Source organism: Trachinotus anak, unplaced genomic scaffold (genome assembly GCF_046630095.1).
Source record: "Trachinotus anak isolate AG129_WGS33_773 ecotype Australia unplaced genomic scaffold, CSIRO_AGI_Tana_v1 ptg000005l, whole genome shotgun sequence".
In the NCBI taxonomy this organism is placed as follows: Eukaryota; Metazoa; Chordata; class Actinopteri; order Carangiformes; family Carangidae; genus Trachinotus; species Trachinotus anak.
Genome location: NW_027273856.1, coordinates 3,855,929 through 3,879,727, shown reverse-complemented (window position 1 = coordinate 3,879,727; position 23,799 = coordinate 3,855,929). Strand labels below are relative to the sequence as shown.

At 40.9% G+C, this 23,799-nt stretch overlaps 1 protein-coding gene across 4 annotated transcripts; it reads right to left on the bottom strand.

Moving 5' to 3' along the window:
* Positions 1-65: 65 nt before the first annotated feature.
* On the bottom strand, positions 66-23,778 carry tdrd7b (tudor domain containing 7 b). Of its 4 annotated transcripts, none has more exons than XM_071477872.1 (20): positions 23,447-23,778; positions 21,364-21,570; positions 20,597-20,741; positions 15,734-15,941; positions 12,013-12,095; positions 10,417-10,625; positions 8,976-9,344; positions 8,563-8,873; positions 8,290-8,482; positions 7,740-7,851; positions 7,387-7,589; positions 7,171-7,305; positions 5,036-5,119; positions 4,624-4,758; positions 4,364-4,474; positions 3,902-4,050; positions 3,556-3,803; positions 3,212-3,395; positions 2,751-2,911; positions 66-2,074 (listed from the first exon to the last, which is right to left on the bottom strand). In XM_071477872.1, exons 2-20 carry the CDS (start codon positions 21,568-21,570, stop codon positions 1,866-1,868), a joined length of 3,456 nt encoding a protein of 1,151 aa, XP_071333973.1. In that variant the 5' UTR covers positions 23,447-23,778; the 3' UTR covers positions 66-1,865. The 4 variants fall into 4 exon arrangements, with proteins under 4 accessions (XP_071333973.1, XP_071333970.1, XP_071333971.1 ...); XM_071477869.1 differs by lacking the exon at positions 23,447-23,778 and adding an exon at positions 22,841-23,380; XM_071477870.1 differs by lacking the exon at positions 23,447-23,778 and adding an exon at positions 22,841-23,374 and having other exon boundaries at positions 3,565-3,803.
* Positions 23,779-23,799: the final 21 nt, after the last annotated feature.

Below are 23,799 nucleotides of genomic sequence, written 5' to 3'. Positions count from 1 at the left end.
ACTGAATAAAACATGGCACTATTTTAAGACACAGTGCAAGAAATAATTGAATGAAGTGATAACAGTTAAACCTCTCATACAGACTTTATTCCAAAAACATATCTTTTATTACCTCCTGGTCACTGTTAAACAAAACGGACATGAGAAAGTAATTATTATTATCTAGAGAATATAAGTTAAATATAAATAAAATTCATGTCACTTGTCAATTGTTAACAACAATGCAGCTTTGAGCTTTGTCAGGTTTGCTGTCTTCACAATTGGAGAAGCATTTGAACATCCAAAAACATGGTGTGTCAGAAAAAGGTCACATTTCAGAATAAAATCCCACATCAGGCCAACATTTGATGGTGGCACTAGAACCAACCATAAGCAGAATATCAAATTATCTTCTATTTGAAAATCTACTAGCTTAACACTACTCATAACTTAATCTGCTTATTATTATAACATCAAACTATATGTGCACACAACTCAGAAAGATCTGCAACATGCAGCACATGTAATCTGCTGAAATGAATTGTCACAGAATAAGAAAGGAGAGATCATTAACCCCCGAAAGAGCATAAAGTCACACTGCATCAGTGTTTCACAGGTAGAGAGGAGATGGATGAGACACTGTCATCACAGGATTCAGGACATGGGTTTTAACACATGCATTTTACTGATTTGTTAGTGTTTTTTTTTCTTCAAAAAATAAATTTGAAAAAGTCACATTTATTTTTTTTACAAATGGTCACAATGTAGCTTTGATGCTTTTATTAGCCTTCACTTTCAGTCTTTCAGTTAACTGGAAAATCCCAAACCATTGCTTATTTACAATACATGAAGGGCCAGGGTCTGATATTAAGTGTATCACTCCTCAGCAAACCCTATTAACTTCAGCGTTCTGCTTGTCCAGTAGGTACAGCAGACTCCATGTTAGCATGCATGTGCTAAAAAGGGGCAACTGCAAAAACAAAAACATGTCATGACATTTAAGACACTTCCTGTCGATTACCAAGAAGGTACATTTTGCACACCATCTCTGAGTTGAAATAAATTCATTACAAAATAAAAAAATTTGTCTCAAAACTTTGACTCAACTCCTCTGTGACTCACATGTCCATTTCTCCTCCTCTCTGGGGAATGTTTGCTCTAACTTTTTTAAACTTTATGACAATCACACACTCCATCCAGAAAGCAGATTTTGTAAACAAATGCGTGGAGGTTTTCCGAGCATCTGAGAACTTGCTGAGTTAATTGGAACATTTTGCGCCCTTGCATGGTGCTCACATTGGCAGGGTTGAGGGTATTCAGGCGTCCCCAGTATGACACACACTAAAACTGGATTAGCTCACGATACTCTAGGATGCTGCTTTGGATTAAAGCCCATACCAAATGGTATAAGAATGCATGTTGTATCATTTATGCAGCTTTTTCAGACTATTATAGATAGATTTAACAGTTTCTGTACTGTAAATGTGTTTGTAGCAATTTCGACAACATCATGCATGGGTGTATTATCCAATGGTCACACTGCAGTCACTCAAAATCACATCATAACATCCTTCATTGTAGAGCCCCTATCACAACAAGCAAGTGGCCACTAGGCCTATACTTCTTGTCTTTCTGTCAATGCCAGTCTCCACGTACTATTGAACCTCTCAATTTCCCTTCTTCTCATAACTTCTCTAATATCTCCTTCATTTTTCATTCCTTTCCTCTTTTCTTCCCTCTTCTTTCAGTTTCTCTAAATGGTAGATAGATAAAGATGGATAAGCTTTTCCTTTTTCATCTACCCACAGCTCATGTTGTCGTCACTGAGAAAGAGGACAACTGCTTGACTAGTAAGACTTGTTGATGATCTTCTTTTTGTCTACAGCTCATTGCTCATCAGCAAACTCAGCCATGATGTCATGCACCCAGATGTCCCTTTCTTCCTGTGAAGTGTCGACCAGGAAGACTGTCAACTTTCTGTCCCATGGGTTAGGGGCTTCCTGTATGGCCTCCAGCTGGGCCACGAGTGGTTTCTTCTCCACGTGGTTCCTGAACACGATGGAAGCTTCTTCTGACCACTGCCTCGGCTTCACTCCTGTGCAGGGCGACAGAGAGGGAACAGTAAGTTATGAGGTCAAATTCACTTTCACATTAATGGCAGAATATTTGCAGTATTTTTTTAATCAAGTTATATTTAACTTTACAGAGCATTCACTGGGTCTTTACAAAAATAGAATATTTTTTCAGTGCAGGTTTAGATTAGATTTGATTCACCTTACACTGCACACATTATGTACAAAATTCAGTTTAGCATGTTAGCAGATTAAATATTAAATACACATTAATAGATTAAATATAAAAAATGATACATGTCAAAATTACCCTCTGAAAGGAGATTTAAATAACATTGCTTTATCTACCTGATCTACCTATTAACCTTGTCTTAATTTTCAAGAACAAATCCGCTGAAACACATGCTTTTGCTGATGCACACTCCGTATCCATCACCTGCCTGTGGACATACAGTCCAAATTTGGTGAGTATCTGACCATTATTCCTAGAGATATATGTGAAATATATCATTTCATTATTTTCTGTTTTGGAAAGGATCCAAATAAACTACTTTTGCAGTAAAATATTTTTATTCAACCATCCCTTTCATGAAATAGACATATCAAAAGCTATGAAAAAACATGGTTGAGCTTTGTTCTCAGGTGGAGGTATCTCAAAAACTAAGGCCATTTGGGACAATTTTTCCTCTAGCTACTCACCAGCCAGCTGAGCAGTGATTCCCTGGAACGGCAGCTGTCTGAACTCCTTGATCAGAGGCCTGAGCTGGGTGCAGCTGACCAGCTCATGTTTACCATAGTCCAACTCATAGACAGACACCAATCCATTGGTCAGAACTCCCTTCACCAACACACGATGCCAGCTGAGAGAAGAGATGGATGAAGAGTGGTTATGTTTAGGCAGCACGCAACTGTTTGGCCTTGTTACTGAAAACCTACTACAGACAAAAACACAGAAGTCACCGCAAATGCTCAGTGGAAATGTATAATAGAGTATAATAGTGTAGTATAGTATAATAGATTATACTTTTATCTAGTCAGCTTTGAGCCAGAGCTGTCAGTGTTTAAAAGCAGTATCCAGCAGTTACGGCTTTTGATAAAATTTTCACTTGTGCCGACTGTTTTCGTGAAATGTAATGAAATGACACCATTGCTTTACTCACTTGTTCTCCACTTTAGCAGCATATATCTGATTCTTCTCTATGTTGAGTGGTTTCTCTTCAGTTTTGTTGTAGTACAGAATCATTTCTCCCATCAGCACCACCAGTTTGTACATATCTCTCCAGGGCTGCAGCACAAAGTGGCCTGGATGGCACGCCACCGATACATATACATCTATGTTGTTTCCTGAGGAGAAAAAGATTAAAGCTAAAGTAAGGCCAAATACTCAAATGTTTAATGCTAAACTAATGCATGATTTCATGCCTTGAACATTTCTTAAATACTGAACAAAACTTTTTTTAAATAAGTATAATGAGTTGTTTCCATGTCTCCTCTTGTTTAATACCATCATTACCAGCTGGAGGCAGCTCCAGTAGTGGTGGCAGCTGGAGAGAGGGTGAGGGGGATGATGGTGTCTCTGGAGGAGTGGTGGTGTTGGTGGTGGTGTTTCCTCCTCCACCTCCTCTGGGTCCTGACAGAGCCCTTCTGAGATGAGGCTTGGCTGGGACAGAAGTTGACGTAGGACTGCCATTAGTGGAGTCACTGGGACTGGAGGTCTTAGAGGATAAACTGGATGTGGAGATCTTAGCAGGGCTGTGAAATGAAATGAACAAATGAGACATTTAGTGTGTAAGTAAAACACAAGCTAAACAGTGACTCAAAAATATTGGTGAGTATAAAGCAGCACAAACCTGTGACTCGTCAGGAAAACATCTGGTTGCTGTTTGAACAGATCAGACTGGGCCATCTGATGGTTGAGGCTGCGGGCCGGGTCGTGGAAGTTCTTATCGGTGAACAGGTGGACGTAGATGCAGCGCTTGGTTTCGTCTACCTTGGCAACCTAAAGTGCAATAAAAAGATGAATGTGAGGCATACACAGGGAAAGACAGACGGGAGGATGCAGGTACAGGAAGTACAGAAGAGCACAGACAGAAACAGAGGCGCTAAGGTGGTGGAGGCAAACAAACATTTGAAACTTCATTAGCAGGATTGTGTCATGTAAGAAAATTTTGTTGCTGCTGGTTTGATTTCAATCTGAAATTGAGTTTCTGGGTGTTGGGTCATCATCATGTTTATGATAGTGGAAGTGATAGAGGGCAAAGAAACTAAAAACTGCATGTTAATTTTTTTAAGTAGGGCTGAAAGACAATTACCTTCATGCTACAATCAGTGGTGTTGAGCACTTTCTCCCGCAGCCACTGGACAGCATCTGGAGTCCAGGATCCAACACTGACAGCCAGGTCCGCTAGACAACACTTCACAGCCTAAACACAGGTTGTCAGACGGATTTTTGTTACAAGATGTAGAGTATAAATAAGGAAGTAACTGCAATAATGCATCACAAAAGTTTTTGAATAGTTAGTTTCTTTTGACTGTTTTCCATTGTCTGTTTATATAAGACACAGATGCTCACCTGTGGTGGGATAGCATTAAGGTCACGGAGGAAGAGCGGTGGGATCTCTCTCAGCTCAAACACCTCTACAGACGCCTGGACACCCACATCGATAAACAGGATGTCCAACACTCTGCTCCCATGGAGGTTAGTGATCTAAAGACAAAAACATAGACAGGGAAACATTTTTTTTTTCTTTCAAATGTTCAAATGCTTAACAACAGAGGGGGTTGTGGCTATGTGCAGGGGATAATACAATATTTTGTGTGGCAACACACTTTGTAAAGTCATTCTTTTTGATCCCAGCTCAACATGGCAGCTACACTTGCCTCTATTGTGCAATTGTGACTTTATTGCTTCTGTCAGGCTAACATCAATCATATGTGGACATGTTTAATAATTCACAGTCGTTACTGGAACTGCACCGTCTTACCTCTACACGGGACCATTTGCCTTTGTAGCGAGCCATACATCCTTTCCCACAAAAGGGTCTGGATACCAGGAACTCTGATGTTACCTGGAATAAAATATATTTCATCAACATGTGTCATTGTAAGACCATATCTGTCATCATTGTTACATTTGACCATACTTGCTCTGGATTGCTGAGGTTACTGAAGTATGAGTAACTATTGTTTTATGACTGCAATAAAATAACACTGTAAAAGCTCACACAAATATTTCACAGGTCCACCCAGTCTGCTGCAGCTGTACACAACAGTAGCATTAAAGATTAGGACTCTAGATTTGTTATTTGAAATGTAAAAGGTTTGTTGATGTTTTAAGAAACTAGAATGATGAATGGTTGATTAAGGCTTAAAAGACTGATTTAAATACCACCCCATAGGTACACATTTCCAGGTTATGAACTAAACATGGTGTGACCCATGTCCCCTATTGGACATTCCCCTTATCTCTCTAGCAGCTTGAGACAACGACTGGCCTAAAGCCACATGACCATATGCCCTACCCATCTTTGTAGGAGCCAGATTGGCAGATATGTACGTGTGTTGTTGTCTCACACTTGCGCTATTTAAATGCTGCCTGTAATGTGTTTTGTGATGACCTTAATGAAGGCCACAAGCCGAAACGTGTTGGTTTAACAATTAAGCTCTTCTGTATACTGCACGTGTTGCTGGACTGATTTTCAAACTGAAAATTAAACTGTATAAATTGTTCTATGAGCTTGTCAATCATAACTCCTCAGGTTGTGATAACAAATTCAAGTACGGCTTCACATGCACTGTCTCTGGTAAAAGACATTTTAAGACTCCACACTACATTTACCTAAACACTGACGTAGACTGTTACTGAGCTCCAATCACAAGCTTTAAAGGACGGCAGTGACACACCTAGAAAAAGCATCAGCTCCACTGTGCTGCTAACAGATTAAGTGGCTTGGCAATGTCTTAACTTCAGATTATGAACCTAATCTCAATCTGTCCACAACTCCGCCTAAGAGACACAACACAGCACAAATACATTCACAAAAAGCTTTTAAGAGGAACGTGTGAGCCTACTCTGTTCACTCCCTGATAATATGGAGCCAAACTAAACACACACACACACACAGAGCTAAGCTTCTGGTCAGACACATTAGCACATGGTAAGGAAGGTATATACTTTTCTTATTTCCAGTCAGGAGTATGCAACACATTTGTGTGCAGCCCATGTGCATTCCTTTTAGTAATTTTATATAGATATAAAATATATATAGAATTCTATACAGATAAATAGATATATACAGACATATGCTAATGCAACTGCTGCACCCATTGAACAAAGGGTGGCATGTAAAGCTACACAAAGAAAAAAGAAAACTGAGATGAACAGAGCATAGAGAGGCAAATAAAATGAGCTGTCAAATACTGTGACGACTGCAGTAAATACAAAAGCACAGTTCCAGGGCCAAAAGTATGTCTACTATATCAGCCTGTAATGTAATCAATAACATACCCAGAACAACAGTATGTTGCACCATAAATTGATAAAATAATTTAATGATGTTAAAGGATGGAGGTCTGTAATCATAAACCTAGGAAGGCTGGTGTCATTCTGTTTTTTTTACTGTCAACATATTGTATGAATAGACCAAATTAAAAATGCATTATTCCATCTTTCCATCCCTTCAAACTCGCCTATCTTCTCAGTGACACACAGAGCTAAGATAACTGAATTAAAAATTGTGTTTGTAATTTGGGCCCTGCAGTTATTTAATGGTGCATTTGTTGGCGACTAGTTTCTGTTATGGATTAATAAACATGGTGCTCAAATGGGGATTTACAGCACCAGGACAGCACTGCGGGATGTACTCAAACTAAACTACAGTGGCTATGTTAATTATGATAAAGGAACAGGTGAGTGAGTGCGACAGCAAAGCTCATTAATGTGTGAATAGTAATGCATAACATTACTATCAAAGCAACAATAGCAATAGCAATAATGTTTTTAATTATTTTGGTCAGCAGTGGAGGCCTATGGTACATTTATATCACCAACTGAAAACATAAAAGCTAGGTCTCTGGGTCCTAAAAGGCCCAGAGTCATCAAACATATCTTGGTGTTAACCTGTGAGTGGAAGTAGGTCTCTATATTCTCCAGTATCTCATTCAGCTTGGCAAGGCCTCTGGATGGCAGTTGACAGTAGATGGTCCCATCTGAGCAGACACTGCTGACAGTCACGTTCATGTAAGCGCTGTTCACCTGAGGACGGCGACTGACAGAAGGTTAGTGTGCTGTGTACTCTCACTCACACACACATATCCACAAAGTTGTCTTCTGTACCTGCAGTGGGCTTGCTAATGTCTTGTCCTGCAAAGCTTTCATGCAGGCAGCATTGATGTTGACATCATCATCCTGTGACGTGTCATACAGGACAACAAGAGGAGTCTGCCCTCTCTCTAGGATCTCAGCCAATAGGATCCTACCACTTGCCATCGTCTCAAACTTCTTCAGCACTGCAGGCTCCTGACAGAATGGCTCCAGACCTGGACACACACACTTACACTGTTACATCAATTTGAACTATATAACTGATGATCATGGTGAAGGGGAGAAGCAAGAGGAAAAAAGGGCTCCTTTCTAATCAAAATGACTGATCTTTTGGATCTGCTGATGATGTGTTGAGTCAGACCCACCTGCCAGTTTACACTTGGTTGCCTGGAAAGGCAGTTTGAAAAACTTCTCATGCAGCTCAAACACTTTGGTTTTGCTGATCACCTCTGAGAAGCCATGATCCACATAGTACACCTACAGAGCCAAAGGCAAAGATGACAGGGATCACTAGTCATCCTCTCATCCAAAGATAATTTAGTAATATTATTTACACACACTGGAAACCTAAGGTTTAATGGGAGGTGTTGGTTTAGCAGGATGAACTGGGATGGTGGAAACTCAAAAAAAAAATGCATATAGCTTTTTTTTTTTTTTTTTTTTTTTTAAATCATATGATTTCAAATCTGTCTCCTAACTTTCTAATTAATTTTTAATGTTTCAACAACAACCTTGTAAAGTAAAATATAAGAGGAAATCACCTCCTGACCTTTCCCATATCTAAAGCAAGACATCCTCATCCTTACAGTTCATCTTTCATTTGTGCACTTTAACATTTACATTTTCTCTCCTGGGTCATTAACATGACCTTCCATCACCAGCATCCTTTGTTATTTCCTGTTTTTGACCTCTCACCTTGACCTTGTCGGACATGACCTCACAGACTTGTGCCCTCAGAATCTCCTCTTCCTCCTCGGCTCTGACAGCAACAAGTTGGCCCGAGCATGGAGATGACAGAGGAGTTGGACTGCTTTGGTCAAGGCCATAAAACTCCCTCATTTCATCCTCCATGGACTCCTGGGCCTGGGAGTATCCCTCACCAATGTACCTGAGAGAGGACCAGAGACAGTGAGAGATGCAGAAACTATGAGGTCTTGCAGCAGATTCATCCTCACAGTTCTGTCCTACCTGAGTATAACTCCGTTGGTGTTGGTGGCCTCCACCACCAGCACAGAGGGATACTCCTCTTTGGGGATCTGCAGAGAAGGCACCGCCTGGTTACTGAGCCTCCTCCCCACCTCCTGCCTCACCCTCAGTTCCTCCTCACTGGTTGAAGAGTTCCTCCTATTGCAGTTTTCATCCTCTCCTCCTCCTCCTCCTTCAGTGCTGCTCCTCCTGTACAGGATGGCCCTCTTGGGGTTGTCAGGCATCGGGTAGTCAACAGTGCAGATGTCGGAGAGGAGATGAAGGTTCTCCAGGACATGTCCAGGCAGTTTGATCTTGTAGATAAATAAAATTAAATATAAAAAAAATATTAAGTGCAGCTTGCTCCAGAATTACGTAATGACATGTATGTGATAATCCTCTGAAGTATTACTGACTTTGTAGGTGTCCTGGAAGAGCTTGGGCAGTGCATGTGCCCACAGGCCGTTGGAGTACTTTACCAGCAGCTCTTCCAGTTTCAGCTTCAGGTCAGGGCTGAGGGTGGCAGGGGAGGAAGGAGGGCTGGGAGACGAGGAGGACGATGGTGGAGACCGAGGAGAGCGAGACCCAGAGCGTGTCAGATGGGTGGTGGGGGTTCTCTGTTGGGCAGGGGAATGCAAGGGCTTATCTGTAGGGGTGTTTGAAGTTGGGACAGGGGCAGTGGTGGAGTTTGGGTTAAGGTTGGGTGAAGGGGAGGATGGGGTGGTCTGCTCCTTGGCGGGGTAGAGAAGCAGCTCTGATGGGTTGCTGCTGCAGGTTTTCTCTACCTAAAACAGGAAATGGAAAGGACTCATTATAAAAAACTGAACATGACAATAAATTCACGAATTAAGCCATGTTGTTTACAATAATACATTTTTAGAACTGATATTAATTTGTTGTTGACAAGAGTGAGCACCTGATACAGTCATGAGTTCTTCAAAAATTCAAAAACTCTTGCCATCTCAACCAAAGTTGTGATATGTGCCATTTAAATAACAACAACTTGACTTGTCTCAATGTAGATGATAAAAATGCAGAAAAAAATATCAATTGTAGACTTTAAAACTCTTATTCTGATTGTTTCTCTAATGAATATTATCAGTAAGTTAAGAACACATTATACATTAAATAGTGCTGAAAATGGTGTGACTTAATTTGTTGACTGGCACTCTCTTACTTGCTTTCATCCTCCTCTGTGTTCCCTGTAAGACACAGACTGATATAAAATTGCAGGTGAGCTGCTTAACATGTATAATATATGATATCATAACCTAGTAGACTCTACAAGGCAAAAAGATTAAAAATGAATTATTTCTATCACCACTAAGAATGTACATATAAATCATGCTATCTGTCACTGGTATCATTTATTACCATTTTATCACAAAAGTAATTATTTGCGATAATTATTTGGCAACAGAAATGCTTCTTATGAGTGTAAAGTATAAGTAGAGTGACTGTCTCACAGTTGTATATCTGCAACAACTAGTCAAGCCACAATTGATATCCATGTCTGTCCAGACTCATGTAACATATTTAGTTAAGACTTAAAAAGAAGTTAATAAAATGTATTGAGTGTATTTTGTCATAATTTACATATGAATTCTTGAGTTATGGTCAAAAAAGTGTTTTGTGAGGTAACAGCAACTTTGACCTTTGACCACCAAACGCTAACAAGTTCATACTTGAGTCTAAGTGAATGTTTGTGCCAAAGTTGAAGAAATTTCCTCAAAGCGTTCCTGAGATTTCACGTTCATGAGAATGGGATGTACGGATGTACAGACGGATGACCCAAAAAAAACATACATGTAATTTCTCAAGTATAAAAACAACTATAGAGACATAAGGAGGACATACAGTGCATATGTGTGTCCAGGTCTCCAGGTCTTTAATGGCCTCAGTGGGCAGGTCCTGTTTGTACAGCTCTCTGTAGATCTGAGGCAGCTTCGATACCCAGAACCCATTGCTGTACTTTCCCAGGATCTCCCTGATGCGACCCTGGACCTGCTGAGGGTTGTAGGGCTTTCCTTTCCCTGAGCCGAGGCTCTCATTCAGATTCAAGGGTGCTGGAGGATCAGACATTAAGAAAAGAGAGATTACATGCACACATGCAGGTGGACACTGCTTCTGCAACTTTTATCTTCCTGCCTCTAAAAGTGCTGGATGCATTGTGTGCTTTTCTCCAAAGCAAAGGCACTTGAGTCTTGAAAGAGGAAGGTGATTTGAATGAAAAGAATGAAAGAGGGAAAGATTGAAGAATGATAATGAGGTATATTCATAACCCAATATACTTCCTTTTGCCCCTGGATATGCCTTTAGATAGACTGGAGCTTCTCTTTACCTTCAAATGAGCTGTATAAGAAAAGGAGGAGATAACAGAATCTAAACAGGGGTCTCACGTTAAAGGAGCTATTTGTAAATTCTGCTAATGCTACGCAGCCAACGTTAGCAAGAACAGCCATTTCCTTACCAGTCTGGAGGAAACATTGTGAGTTCAGCATCAAACTTAATTCCTTCACTCATCAAGAGCTGTCTCCAGCATTGGGAAGCAATGCTAATGTTAACTCTTGTTTTGCTTCTATTTCTTCTTCTTCTTCTTCTACTGAAGTTAGCATGCTAACCAGCTAGCCCCAGTCTGGACCGTCTCATCACTTGCTGATACAGAGACACCGTAGTGTCAATGCATATAATTCCCTTTTGTATTGTAACAGCAACAACGACTGGAGGTCTTTGTAAGACTGGTAAGTAAATAGCTGTTAATGCTAATGTTGGGTATGTAGCAACAGCAAAACTTACAAATATCTCCTTTAATATAATTTCCTCTTCACTCAAGGTTGTCTCTATGTAAAGGAAGCAAAGGCTTTTAAACCAGTCAGTAACACAGTTTTAACAGTTTCCTCTGTCTTTAGGGCCTGAAAGTGCTTGACCCTTTAAAATATGCACCTCAGAACTGTGCAGCTTATTACAGGCCAGTGCTTTCCCTCAGGCTATACAGAACATGGCCCTTCTTCAAACAGACAGCATGATAACAAACACATCCTTAGTTTAAGTGAAGGCTTGTGGGAGAGGAGGAAGGCTCACATGGATAACACAGACGCTTGGGAGCTGATATAACAAACATTTTAAAATACACCTCATGTCTACAGGAACATCAGAAAGCTAACTGAGATGGGGTTGCTCTCACAGATCACAAAACCATAGAGATCTGTAACGGAGACAGACAGATTGAGTTTGATACTTCAACACAGGACATCACAGCATAACAGTGGAAAGCTGTCAATTACTCAGTAGAGTCTTTAATGTAAATGTCCACTAGTGATGTTTAGAGCAGCTGGTCACCCTTTGAGTAGTCTGAAGTAATACAGGTCTTGGCAACATTTCTTTTCATTTGGAGGACAAAAAGCTACACAAAATGTATTTTGAGCATATGAAAGAGCAGCCTGTCCTACTTACAACCAGTCTGTTGGGAGTTTCTGGAAAGGTGAGCGTGTACCTCCTTATGAAACCGTGACGGGAGGGTCATCCTCTTGTCTGACCTGGACATAAAAGAACACAACATACAGTAGGATTACTTTCTTAGTCTTCTGGAAGAAACGACAAGACAGACTTTCTCACTTTTTAAAACCTCCAAATACTGTGACATCTTTGAGTACAATTAAAAAAATCACTACATTTAGGTTCAAGTTTTAAGGCTTGGCTAGGTCTAGCTCTGTGTTGCAAGTCAAATCATTACTTACTCTCTTAATGAGCAAAGCACAGTCAGATCTTAAAAAATGACTTTGCTCAAATCTCAAAGTCCAAACAGATAACCTGTCAAAGGTCAGTACAAGACAAAGTCTTTTTTGGTTTGTCCTCAGTACCACAACCCATTAAGCAAACTGTCTCCATCCCCCATTGGTTTGGAACAATGGTTTGTGGGATACTACACACACTCCTGCTCAGACCTAGACTGTGATAAACTGAGAATGCACAGAGATTTCTATTATGTAACATATCCTTCTCTTTTTGTACACATAACAATGAACTAAATTTAATTTTCCTAGTTTTATCTTCCTCTACCTATTTCCATCACTCCCATGTCCTCTTCTTCCCACTCTTACTATCACTGCCCTTCAGATCAGTTACCTCAGTGATACAGTAATTATTTTGCTTTAATATTTCTCCCTTCTGTCTTGACTAAGCCTATCTCTCCTACTCTCTCTCTCTCCAGGAACAACTTATTGTTCATGCAGGCTCATAGCTAAAAATGGAAGCAAGTAATCGATAAACAGAGCAAAAGGCTATTTCATTCTTTCTGACCTTAAATGGCTGTAAAAAGGTTTGAAGGACTTCACTGTCCAGACATACAGTGGCTTCAGAAAGTATTCAGACCCTTTCACTTTTTGTACACTTTATTGTGTTTTAGATTTAGTTGAAAATGGATATCAATCTAGACCCAGTAACCCATAATGACAAGTGATACATATTTTTATAAATTTCTGCAAATTTATCAGATATCAAAAACGGAAATCTGTCAAAAGATTTCAGATCTTTAATTCAGTACTTTATAGAAGCCTTAGTGGCAGCAAATTCAGCTTCAAATCTTCTTGGATCAGTCTCTATGAGCTTTGCGCAACTGGATTTGGGCAGTTTTTATCCCATTCTTCCTGGCAGATATTTTAAACCTCCGCCAGATTGATAGGATGGATCTGTGAACAGCCATCTTCAGGTCTCTTCACAGATGTTCAATGGGGTTTAAGTCCGGGCTTTGGCTGGGCCCCTCAAGGACAATCAGAGACTTGTCCCACAGCCACAACAACATTGCCTTGGCTGCATGTTCCAGGGTCATTTTCATGCTGACAGGTGAACCATCTCCCCAGTCTCAGGTTGCGTGGCCTCTGTATTAGGTTTTCTTAAAGGATTTCTCTGTATTTGGCTGCATTTATTCCTCCCTCAATTCTGACCAGTCTCCCTGTCCCGGCAACTGAGAGGCACCCCCATAGCATGATGCTGCTGCCACAAAAATTCACCATAGGGATGGTATTAGCCAGGTGATGTGCAGTGCCTGGTGTTCACCAGACATAGTGCATGAAATTTTGGCCAGAGGGTAAAATTTTTGACCTTCATTTTTCTACAGGTAGACTCCAGTCACATTCACATAAAGTGTGCAAAAAGTGAAGAGGTCTGAATACTCTCCAAAGCCACTGTGGATCATGAAATATAAAATAAAATTACTTATGCTTTGTGGCTGGTGGAGATGATGAAAAGAAATCACAGCAGTGTCAGTCACCACTGATGATTCCCTGAGCTGAACACAAATACATGGCCACATACATAAACAACAAGAGTAATGCAACACAGCCTAGTGGAACAAGACTGAGGTTGGCATTAACTGTACCTGTTAGTTAAAGTGGAGGTTTTCTGGAACTTGTTAGACCAAAGACTGCACTTTTATTTAGCTTGTGCTCCCATTATTACAAAACCTTTGCATAAGGAACCTGTGACTGACTATGAAAAACTTTGTTGGATAATGGCTTGAAAAGTCCCAAGTGGAGCCAGCATTTGCCTAAACACAACAAATCTCTTCTATCCAGGCAGAGACAAGACTCCTTGACTCATGTCCCCTGTGCTCTTATATTGATAAAAGTTAGTTTTGTTAAACTGTAATTCACTGTTAGCCGTGTCATTTCATTTGCTGAATTTACCAGTTGTGCTGCCAGGCATCTCATAGTGCACACACACACACACACACACACACACACACAAATGATGATAGTGCCAGCAAACTCTCCAATGGAAGTTCTAGAGGGATACAGAGAGATGTGCTGATTCACTCTGTGTCGGTTTAGAAGCGTTAATCTACCAAAGAATAGATCGGGGATTAGAAAGGGCTCACATCCCCCCTGCTCTGGGCTCGTGTCCTCTGCCAACACACCAGGCTTCCCACCCTGTTGCCCCATTGTCTTGCGGAGGGCCAGTGGCCCTCTGGACACCCATGGTGACACAGACAGACGACTGATGTCAGTTGTTTTCACAGTGGACAGAAGAACTGAGCCGTGGATGGATGGAAGTGGGAGAACAAGTCAATGAGCTGAATTAATCTTGATTCATTGTTTAAGCAATGCAAATAGATGATATCTAACAATGTTGGGCAGCTTCTTTAACAACAATAAATCAGCTGTTGAACTCAATCAGGGTCATGGTGACATGCAGTAGTAATAGGAAGACAAAGGCTATTGGAATGAGTATTGATTTTAGGAAATATATTTGTGCCAATGACAAGCAAAAAGAAAGAAGTGGACAAAGAATGAGGGAAAGAAAGTTGTATACAGAGAAAGACAGAGAGAGAGAACCAGAATAATCTAGAGAGCACATCATCAGCCCAGTGCTGAATAAGCAGCAGCAGGGAGGCTGTTTGCACTCATAAACCAACCAGAGTTCAACCAGGCTCCCATTCACCAGCAGCCTATTCTGATTCAGCTCAGACCACACAGGTGGGAGGGGGGGGCAGAGAGAGACAGCACTGAGAGACAGGCAAAAAAAGATAGAAAGAAAGAAAGAAAGAAAGAAAGAAAGAATGAAAGAAAGAAAGACATGTAAGATTAACACTGATTTCAATTGACTTTTGGCTGTGGTTTGAACTGGATGGTGGAGTCTTAAAAGAAAACATACAGTAGTTAACAATATGTAATTCATCTGTAAAATGTCTTAAAACAGCCCCCAAAGATATTTTTTAGATCAACTATCTTACTGACTACCTCACACAGGAAATGTTGAGACCTTTTTCTGACCATGTTCTTCATTTGCACATTCCTCTACTTGGATTTCCAAAAATAGTGTGGAAGCTTGGTTGGTGACTTCCACATATAATTGCACTGTAAAATCCCACAAATGTGTAGAGGCAGAGTTTAATTATTGGGATGTGAGTTGAAATTGGTCCTTTCAAACTAAAAGCCTGTAGAAATTCTTACTTTTTTGCAATTTGTATATTTCTCAGTAAGTTGCTTGAGAGAAATTTTCCAACATTTACTTTTTTTATCCAAAACCAAACAACATAAAATTTATCAAATGAAATTGTCCAAATTTATAATCTGATTTTGAATGAGAAGTCACATAGATGCATTACTCTATTAAATTTTCCCTCTTCATCCAGCTACTGACTCCCATATTTTCCTAAACTCTCTTCCTCACTCACTTCTCTGCAGGTGGGTTTCCTTTCTTGTTGGGTGTGTTCTGATTGGACATCTTGTTTGGATGCGCCCCAGTCTTACTCTCTGACTGGCCATCCCTCATGTCCCTGGTCTGTCTGAAGTCTCCATGTCCGGCCCCTCTGCCGCCGCCTCCTCCTCTACCACCACCTCGCCCGCGGTGGTTTGGCTGCCTCAGTGAGGTTTGAGGTTTGGCTGCATAGAGAGAGAGAGAGAGAGAGAGAAAACAAACAAGAGAAGTAAAACTATGGACTTAAGGAATCAGGGCAGTGTGTCTGTCTGGAGGGCACCGTGTTATAGTTAAATATGTAGACACAGTTGCTGTAATGAATAACATCATAGGTCCAATTAGCAAGCCAGCAAGCAGCAACAACACAATATCACAAATTAAAGATGGCATCTATAACTTTTTAAAGAAACTATAATATTTGCATTTCTCCTGTGCTAATGCTCTTGGATTTGGTTTAATTGCCCAATGGGATTGTGTAAATATACAGTATATGGGCGAGGAAAGTCAGGAAAATACAACTTTTTGCTCTCTTCTTAAACTACACAATCTAACTTTTTTGTGGCATTTTCTTGACTGAAATATGCTTAAAGTGGTGAGATAAGTGGTCACATCCCCACCTAGACTGACTGAACAGCCTGGCAGCACTGCAGAGATATCCCTTCGTAAAGTTTCTGAGTCCTTATAGGGAGGCCAAAATCAGGGGTGGGAGCTAATGGCTGTCAATCAATTTGTCACTTATGGTTGTCAATTTTGTCTCACACTGAAGCTTCAAAGCTAGTATTAGCTGCTTGAAGCTGCTATGCTATGGCTGACTCACAGACTAGCAAGCTTCTGATCAGGTCAAACAGTGTACACAGCAAGGACGCAGCAGCTTGATTTCCAGGACTTGCATACTGTAGCTTTAAATGACAAGATTAATATAGAGCTCATGTCTGTGGAGCTAGAGCAGGAAGTCAGTCAGCTTAGCTTAGCATTAACACTGGGAGCAGCGGGAAGCAGCTAGCCCCACTGTCTTCAAAGTTCAAAAACCCTCACCTCTAATGTTCAGTAATTATCACGCTGGGGAGGAGAGTCCAGGAAATCAGTGTACTCAAACAAAGGTTAGCTACAACAAGTAACTTCCTGTACAGTCACAACTTGTCATTTTTACATTGTATTTTTTGTACAGATTTACCAAACACAACTTAGCATGTACATTTTCAGAGCTTTAAAGGTGCTGGTAGGTGTACTTTTAAATTCTGGAGACAGTTCAGATAGCTGTATCCCTTTGTTTTCAGTCATTATGCTAAGTTAAGCTAATCAGCGCCTGGCTCTAGCTGAACATACATGAGCTTCACATCTAACACTTGATAAGAAAGATAAGAAAGTGAATGAGAGTATTTCCCAAAACAATTGAGCAATTAAAATAAACTATTAGAATAAATTGAAAATAAATTAAACAACTTTTTTTAATGCCTAAAAGGTTGTTATCAATAGCTGAAGGGAAATATATTGTTTTCTTGCAGCACAATCCAGGAGACTGTGGTTACACTAGGAACACTGGTAAGTGAAAATACATGTGTAATTATAAAAAGAGCATACTATCTAATATAGTACACTATATATACAGTATATATGATTTAAACTTGCAACATGAAAATTAAGTTTTTTTGTAGGAAAACAAAACTGGTAACATCACTACTAGCTCCAGTGGAAAGAATGAAAGTACATGTAACATATGATTATAAGATCTAGTGAGTGAAAGTCACTTTCTGTTCAATAAAAAGCCTAAAAATCTAAGTGCAATTATCCTAACACGGCACCTACCAGTCCAGTCCTTCATCACTTTGGTGTTACATCATTCAACCAGCATGACCTCACATTTCTGCTAAGTGACATCGTCATTATACCTTGTGCATAACCCTTAGTCATTTCCAGCCCACACTCCCTCCTCTATTTCAGTTTTTCCTCCCACTGTTTGTTCTTTTATCTTCACTCTTTTCTTCATTTCTCTTTTCCTCTGCAAGGTCTGGAACTTTCTCCTGCTTTCTCATCCTCTCTCTTCTTGCTGAATCTCATTAAACCTTTCCAGTGACACAACAACAACAAGCCGGTGGATCAGCCTACATATTCAAAAGTCATTAGTAGTCAGTCTTGATTTCTTAATCTTATTCTTTTTGCCATGAGTGGATGTGCTACCTATACCCCATGAGCTACTGGCAGTCAATCAATTAATAAATCAGCCAGTTAATTAATAGACAAATCTTCCAGAGACACACACACGTTACAGAGACTCAGCAATCACACACACAGGCTGACACAAGCTTAAATTCACATGCAAATACAGGCAAGGACGAGCACTCACACACATACACACACATTTCAGAGCAGACGCCGCGTCACCTCACCGGCATGGACACACAATCCCTGGTCTGTCTCTGCCTGAATATCAATATCCCCAGGCGGTGAAGGAGAGAACGAGAGGGAGTGAGGGAGAGAGAGATGGAGAGGTTGTTTTGTGAATCAGCTGCACTTCGCTCGCAGCTGAGTCTCAGCTGCTATAGGCTCTATTAGCCTCAAATCTCAACACCCCACCCCACTCTCCCTCTTTCTGTCTCCCTCCTTCCCTGTCATCTGTCCACCCCCTCCCTCCTTACCATTTCACCATCCCTCTGCCGTTCTTTTCCACCAGTCCTCTTTCTGCCACTCCTCCTCTCTCCTCTCCTCCTTTCTCTCTCTCCTCCATGCACTACCACCTCCTGCATCCTCCTCTGACTCCTGAGAATATTCTGCAGCATCACAGTCAAGCGGAGGTGTATGCGCTGCAAAAGAAATTAGTGTACATGCTGCTGTGTGTGTTTGTGTGTGTGCGTGTGTGGAGATATATGTGTTATTGCGTGTTTGTATATGTGCATGTATGGTACTTTTTAAGATTGTATTTATAGAGTAAATAAAGTCAGAAATTGATGAATAAAGGTTCAGATTTGTGCGTCTGTGGATATACAGTATGTGTGTGCGAGCTGACCTCTTTGAACACATATTAGCCTGACACCTGAGCAGCTTTGAACATTGTGTATCTGTCTGTTTGAGTGTGTATGTGATATTCTTAGAGCGAAAGGAACTGCAGGTCTCCACAGAGCAACAGTTAAAACAGGTCAGTCATTTATCCACGTCCTGTCAGGCTGCATCACAGACACATTTGCTAATGTTGCATTGTCACAGTACCGACACACACACTGGACACTTTCTAGTTCTCTCTTGCTGCAGTCCTGCTGCACCAGCCCTGAGAGGAGTCTGGAAAAGGTTGGGAAGTATTCAAGAGAGTGAGTGGTTGTTATGGATGCCAGAGAAGTCGAAGGAGAACTAAATATAAACCACCAGGCCAAAGCTTATTGGGGCTACAAAGTTTGATCAGTCTAATATTTCCTGTGAAAAAAATGCATAACAAAAACACAGTGTAAGAGTAATCCATGCATTATTTACTCAAAGGAAGTAAGAAACAAGGGACTGAGAGCAAAACTGCTCTGTCATCATCACTATGCAGACAAGAGGGATTTTACAGAGCAGAGACATGCAGTCAGTGGCCCATTTGCCAAATCCAGGCCTTTGAGCATTTCAAAAAGGCCTTTTGGTTGATTCTGAGGAAACGAACAGAATAGCCTACAGCTACCACAGAGGGCACTGACGTCAGTGGTGTCTTTCAGCCACTTTAGAGAGGAGATTTCATTCTCAATTAAAATGCTTCATAGATGTTTTTAGGCTGAGTAACGCTCTATATGCCACTCTACAGTATAAACAGGGGCTAACTAGAATGCATGTAATACCCTCACTGTAATATTATTGGGGTTTTCCTAAATGCACTTATTTGAACATTATTTCATCACTTTTTCAAAAAACTTTTTTCCACATTCACAATGATATCAGGATTTATGACAGGACATCGTGAGGCATTTTGTGTCACACCACATGTATCAGTGTCAATATTCACCCAAAAAAAGACCTGCTGACATCTCTTCTCTATGTTGTCAAACATGTTTTCAATAGTGCAGCCAAGTAGTTCCTCATCAACAGTTGGATGAAATTCAAGTCATTTATAAACATGCATTGTTTTGTGCCGGTGTTTGGATACACACAATGGTCCGACACACACAAGAGACACCCAATACCAGTGGTTCTTGCAGTGCAGCTAAAGTGCTACTGTGCTAACCACTGAGCCACAGAGCTGCCACAGTCTTGGTAATTCTGTCTTTTAAATGTTCATATTTATTTGCACTCCTTAACTAAATAAATACACATTACTGATTTAGTTTTCTTCAGCCTGCCATGGCCTTAAAAAATCAAAAGTACAAGTACAAGCTTTCAAAGATTTGGACTGATTTTAAATTAGATTTAACATAAAATAGATGTTGCATATACACTCCCCAAATTTCAGCAGTAGGCTAACTGCAATTTATTTTAATCCAATATTCAGCTGCTTTAAGATAACTTGTGACTCACTAAGTCAAAAACATCTGTGTAACTAAACAGAGCTAAATGTGTGTTCTACACAGTCAGCTGATAAAAGGGAGAGTCTATGAGATTATAGGTGGAATGTGCATCTTGTGAAATTGGATTGGATTCACTTTGGATATTGTTATGGTGAACACATTAGGTGTAAGACCTTGCACATTCTGTTTCACCCCAAATTACTTTATGCATTACACTGCTGCCTCTCACACAGAAATGGTGAAATCCGACATGCAAAAAGGCAAAACCTCCATAAATGAACCTTGGACTTTATATATTAAGATAAGCTAAAGAAATGGCTGTATAGCTGTGTTACTGCTTGAAAAAGTTTCAAGATGGTGGTCCAAAATCTTACCATTGAGGACAAGTGGCGCTGCTGGTTTGACCCTCATCTGGGTGTTGACCAGGTGGGGTCGGCCCGTCTTCTTGGAGCTGCGCTGGCGAGCCACCACCTTGGCTACATGGGCTGTCTCACTGGCCCCTGAGGCAAAATAGACCATCTGAAGAGAGAGAGGGGTACACATACAGATAGTACTGTCAATAAGAAACTGATCGCAAGATTGAGGAAGCTATTAACTCCACCAGTTACTCACATGTTACTCCACATGTTACTCTATGGACCTTTTGTGCCACTGGTGTTTGTCCAGAGCGGATAAAAGGGGAGGATCTTTTTTTTACCCGTCCATGTTGACTTAGTTGACATCTATTCAGCCAATACTAGTTAACTATAGCTCGCTATGATCAGTTAACATTGTTACATTGGACACAGCTTTTAAATGTATTTGGGTAAAGTTAAAGTCTTGGTTGTGATAGTTGTGCATTGTATTTACATTATGCATGTAATAATTTGGATGCATTGTTGTATGGGGTCCTCCAATGTTAACACACTCATACTTTATCCTGTAATGCCGACATCCCACAGAGAAAATGTTATCAGCGTTTGGAGGGAAGCCATAGCAGAGACAATTTGATTACTGTGACTCTTACACTAACAACCTACTGAAAAGCAACCTGCTGTTATCAGCCTCTGAATTAAATCTGGATTGAATCATTTTTAATTTATCAGATATTTCTTTTCTGGAACACTAGACTAGATACGGGTGAAACAGAAAACACACACACCTCTCCAGATCGGTTGCGCTCCATGCGAACAACAGAGGGCATGCTGGCAAGCAGTGCGTCCAAGTGGTTGTGTCCCATTTGTTTATGTGGTATCTGCTCCCCGGTCAGCTCCTTGTACTCTGACTGTAGACGTGACAGTGACACTCCGCCCTTGTTGGCCTGGAGGATGCCCCGCAGCATCTTCTTCACCAGCTCCCCGTCAGCCATCTGAAAACCAAGCAGTTCGATAAATAAGCAAGAAATAAACTAAAACTGTTACATAAATAGAACCGCTGACAAGGTGAAAATGGAGACACGTCCTTCAAAAAATAACTCATAAATTCAAACAGTGAACCAGAGAATGAAAAACTGAATAAATTAAACAAGACTCCATTAATATATTGACAAATCGAGATTATAGGATTTTTATAAGCTCCACGTAAAGCATGAAAACAAAGAAGAAACAAACAAGCAAAAATGTTAAGAATCCAACACAATCCATTTTGTAACAACCTTATTTGGATTAAAGCATTTTGTCACTCTAAACCTTTTAGAGCAGGAAGTAAGTTCTAGATTGAGTGAACTGATGCCATCTGGTCCAAATTTGTGTGGCAATGGCTTACTGGTCAGGCAACTTTTAATTAACTGCCAATCAGTTCTCCAGAGCAAACAGTGTATTTCAGTCAGGGTAAACCCCTATTACAGACTGCATGGCAATTAGAAATGTTGGTTTAGAATTTTCTAAGGGGGATAGTTTGTTTTATATAGTCACTGTCTATGACCAAACAAGCATCTACCCCATCTGTTTTTCTCAGGGGAAAGGGATTTTCAATTTCCATTCCACTCATCTGCTTAATAAGCAGGTATTCACTGGTGAATTTACTCTCCCTAATTATCCATTGCTTTTTAAAAGCCGCCATGTGTTGCTGTAGGCCCCTAGAGAGATTTTTTGTTAAAGTTATTTCAGTTCAAGATGTTCCTGATTTCCTCCAGCAGTAGAGCCAGTCACCTTCCGTCTCCCTTCAGGAGAAACACTTTCAGTTTTTATTCTGGCTGGAGCCAAAACGCCCTACAGAGGAAGTAGTAAAACTTGAAGTTTAAAGTACAAATCTGATCCATTATGAAAGGGCTATGAAGGTAACAATACAAATAATCGGTATAATAGAAATATCTGGACTAGCTGGCAGGCTGGAGACACGCCCTCCGCAAGCAGCTTCAACTTTACGCAGAGGTCCAGTCCAACTCTGAGGTTTTTAAAAACAGGTGGCCAGAAATTAATCTTTGCGCTCTGCCCTGCGTTATACAGAAAGAGGTATTAATATTATGTATGAAAAGACACCCCTGTTTGTGATGAAATGTTGTCTCCTTATGAGACTATTCTCCATTAAATCTATGCTTTGCGCTGAAGGCTATTCAGTAGCGCCTGGACGGTACTATGATGAAGAAACGTTACAGAAAGTTGCGGTGGAAATCAGTGAAAAGACCTTGTCGTGTTTACCTTACTAGCAACAGGGAAAATCAGCATGAGATGAGCTCAAGCCACTTGTTGACAGGGCCACTTTCTGCAGCGCAGACAGGACAGCACAGCGAAACTATGAATGACGTAACGCGTCACACTTAAACTCCACACCCTCCATCGGGACCAAACTATTTGGATGAAGTTCCCCTGCTTTTATTTTGGTCTTCAGAATAAAATGGTCCTTAAATGGTTCTGACAGATAAAACAACACCCGAAGAATGTACCAGACCCCGGGTGTGCTCCGTTCACGGCGCGCAACATCGACTTAAAGCCTCCTGCCACCTCCGAGGCAGCGGCTCGTCAAGCTAGCTAGGAAACGCTGCTACACGACCGGAAACACATAAACCTCGTCTTCATAATAAAGCTATACAGACTCGTCGAATGGCCGTTACTAAGCATATCAGTTAAACGCTTTAATTTTGAAAGTTACTACCGGAAGTAGGGTTTGTGTCCTAGTTAGCTTGAAAGCTTTCGAGCCATCCGAGCCGGGAGTCCAGAAGAAGGAGAAATAATCAGCCGGCTAACTTTGCCAGGAGTGAGTGTTTTAAATGTCAGACAAAAAGCTATAAAAAACAAATATTCTACCTTGCTTTAAACAGACGGGATGGTGAAGTCAGGACTTGGTCCAGTCTCTGTCAGCGCTGTCACCGCCGCAGGGCTGGGCTGCAGCCGGAGCTCTGTCCCCGGTGTGTCTGCCAGCCGGTCCAGGCGCAGCCTCTCCTCCGCCACCTGATTGGTCGGCTGTGCATGGGCCTCTGGCTAATTACACGTCAATATGCATCAAGGGGCCGCGGCACAAGGCAGAGGACACATCTCCTGTCCCCCCTGTGGCCCAGCCCCAACGAAACGTTATTACCTACTGTAGGAATGTATGGTACACTCGGCTTTTACACCCACTCACAAAAACGAATTCCACACAAACCCATATTATTCTCATA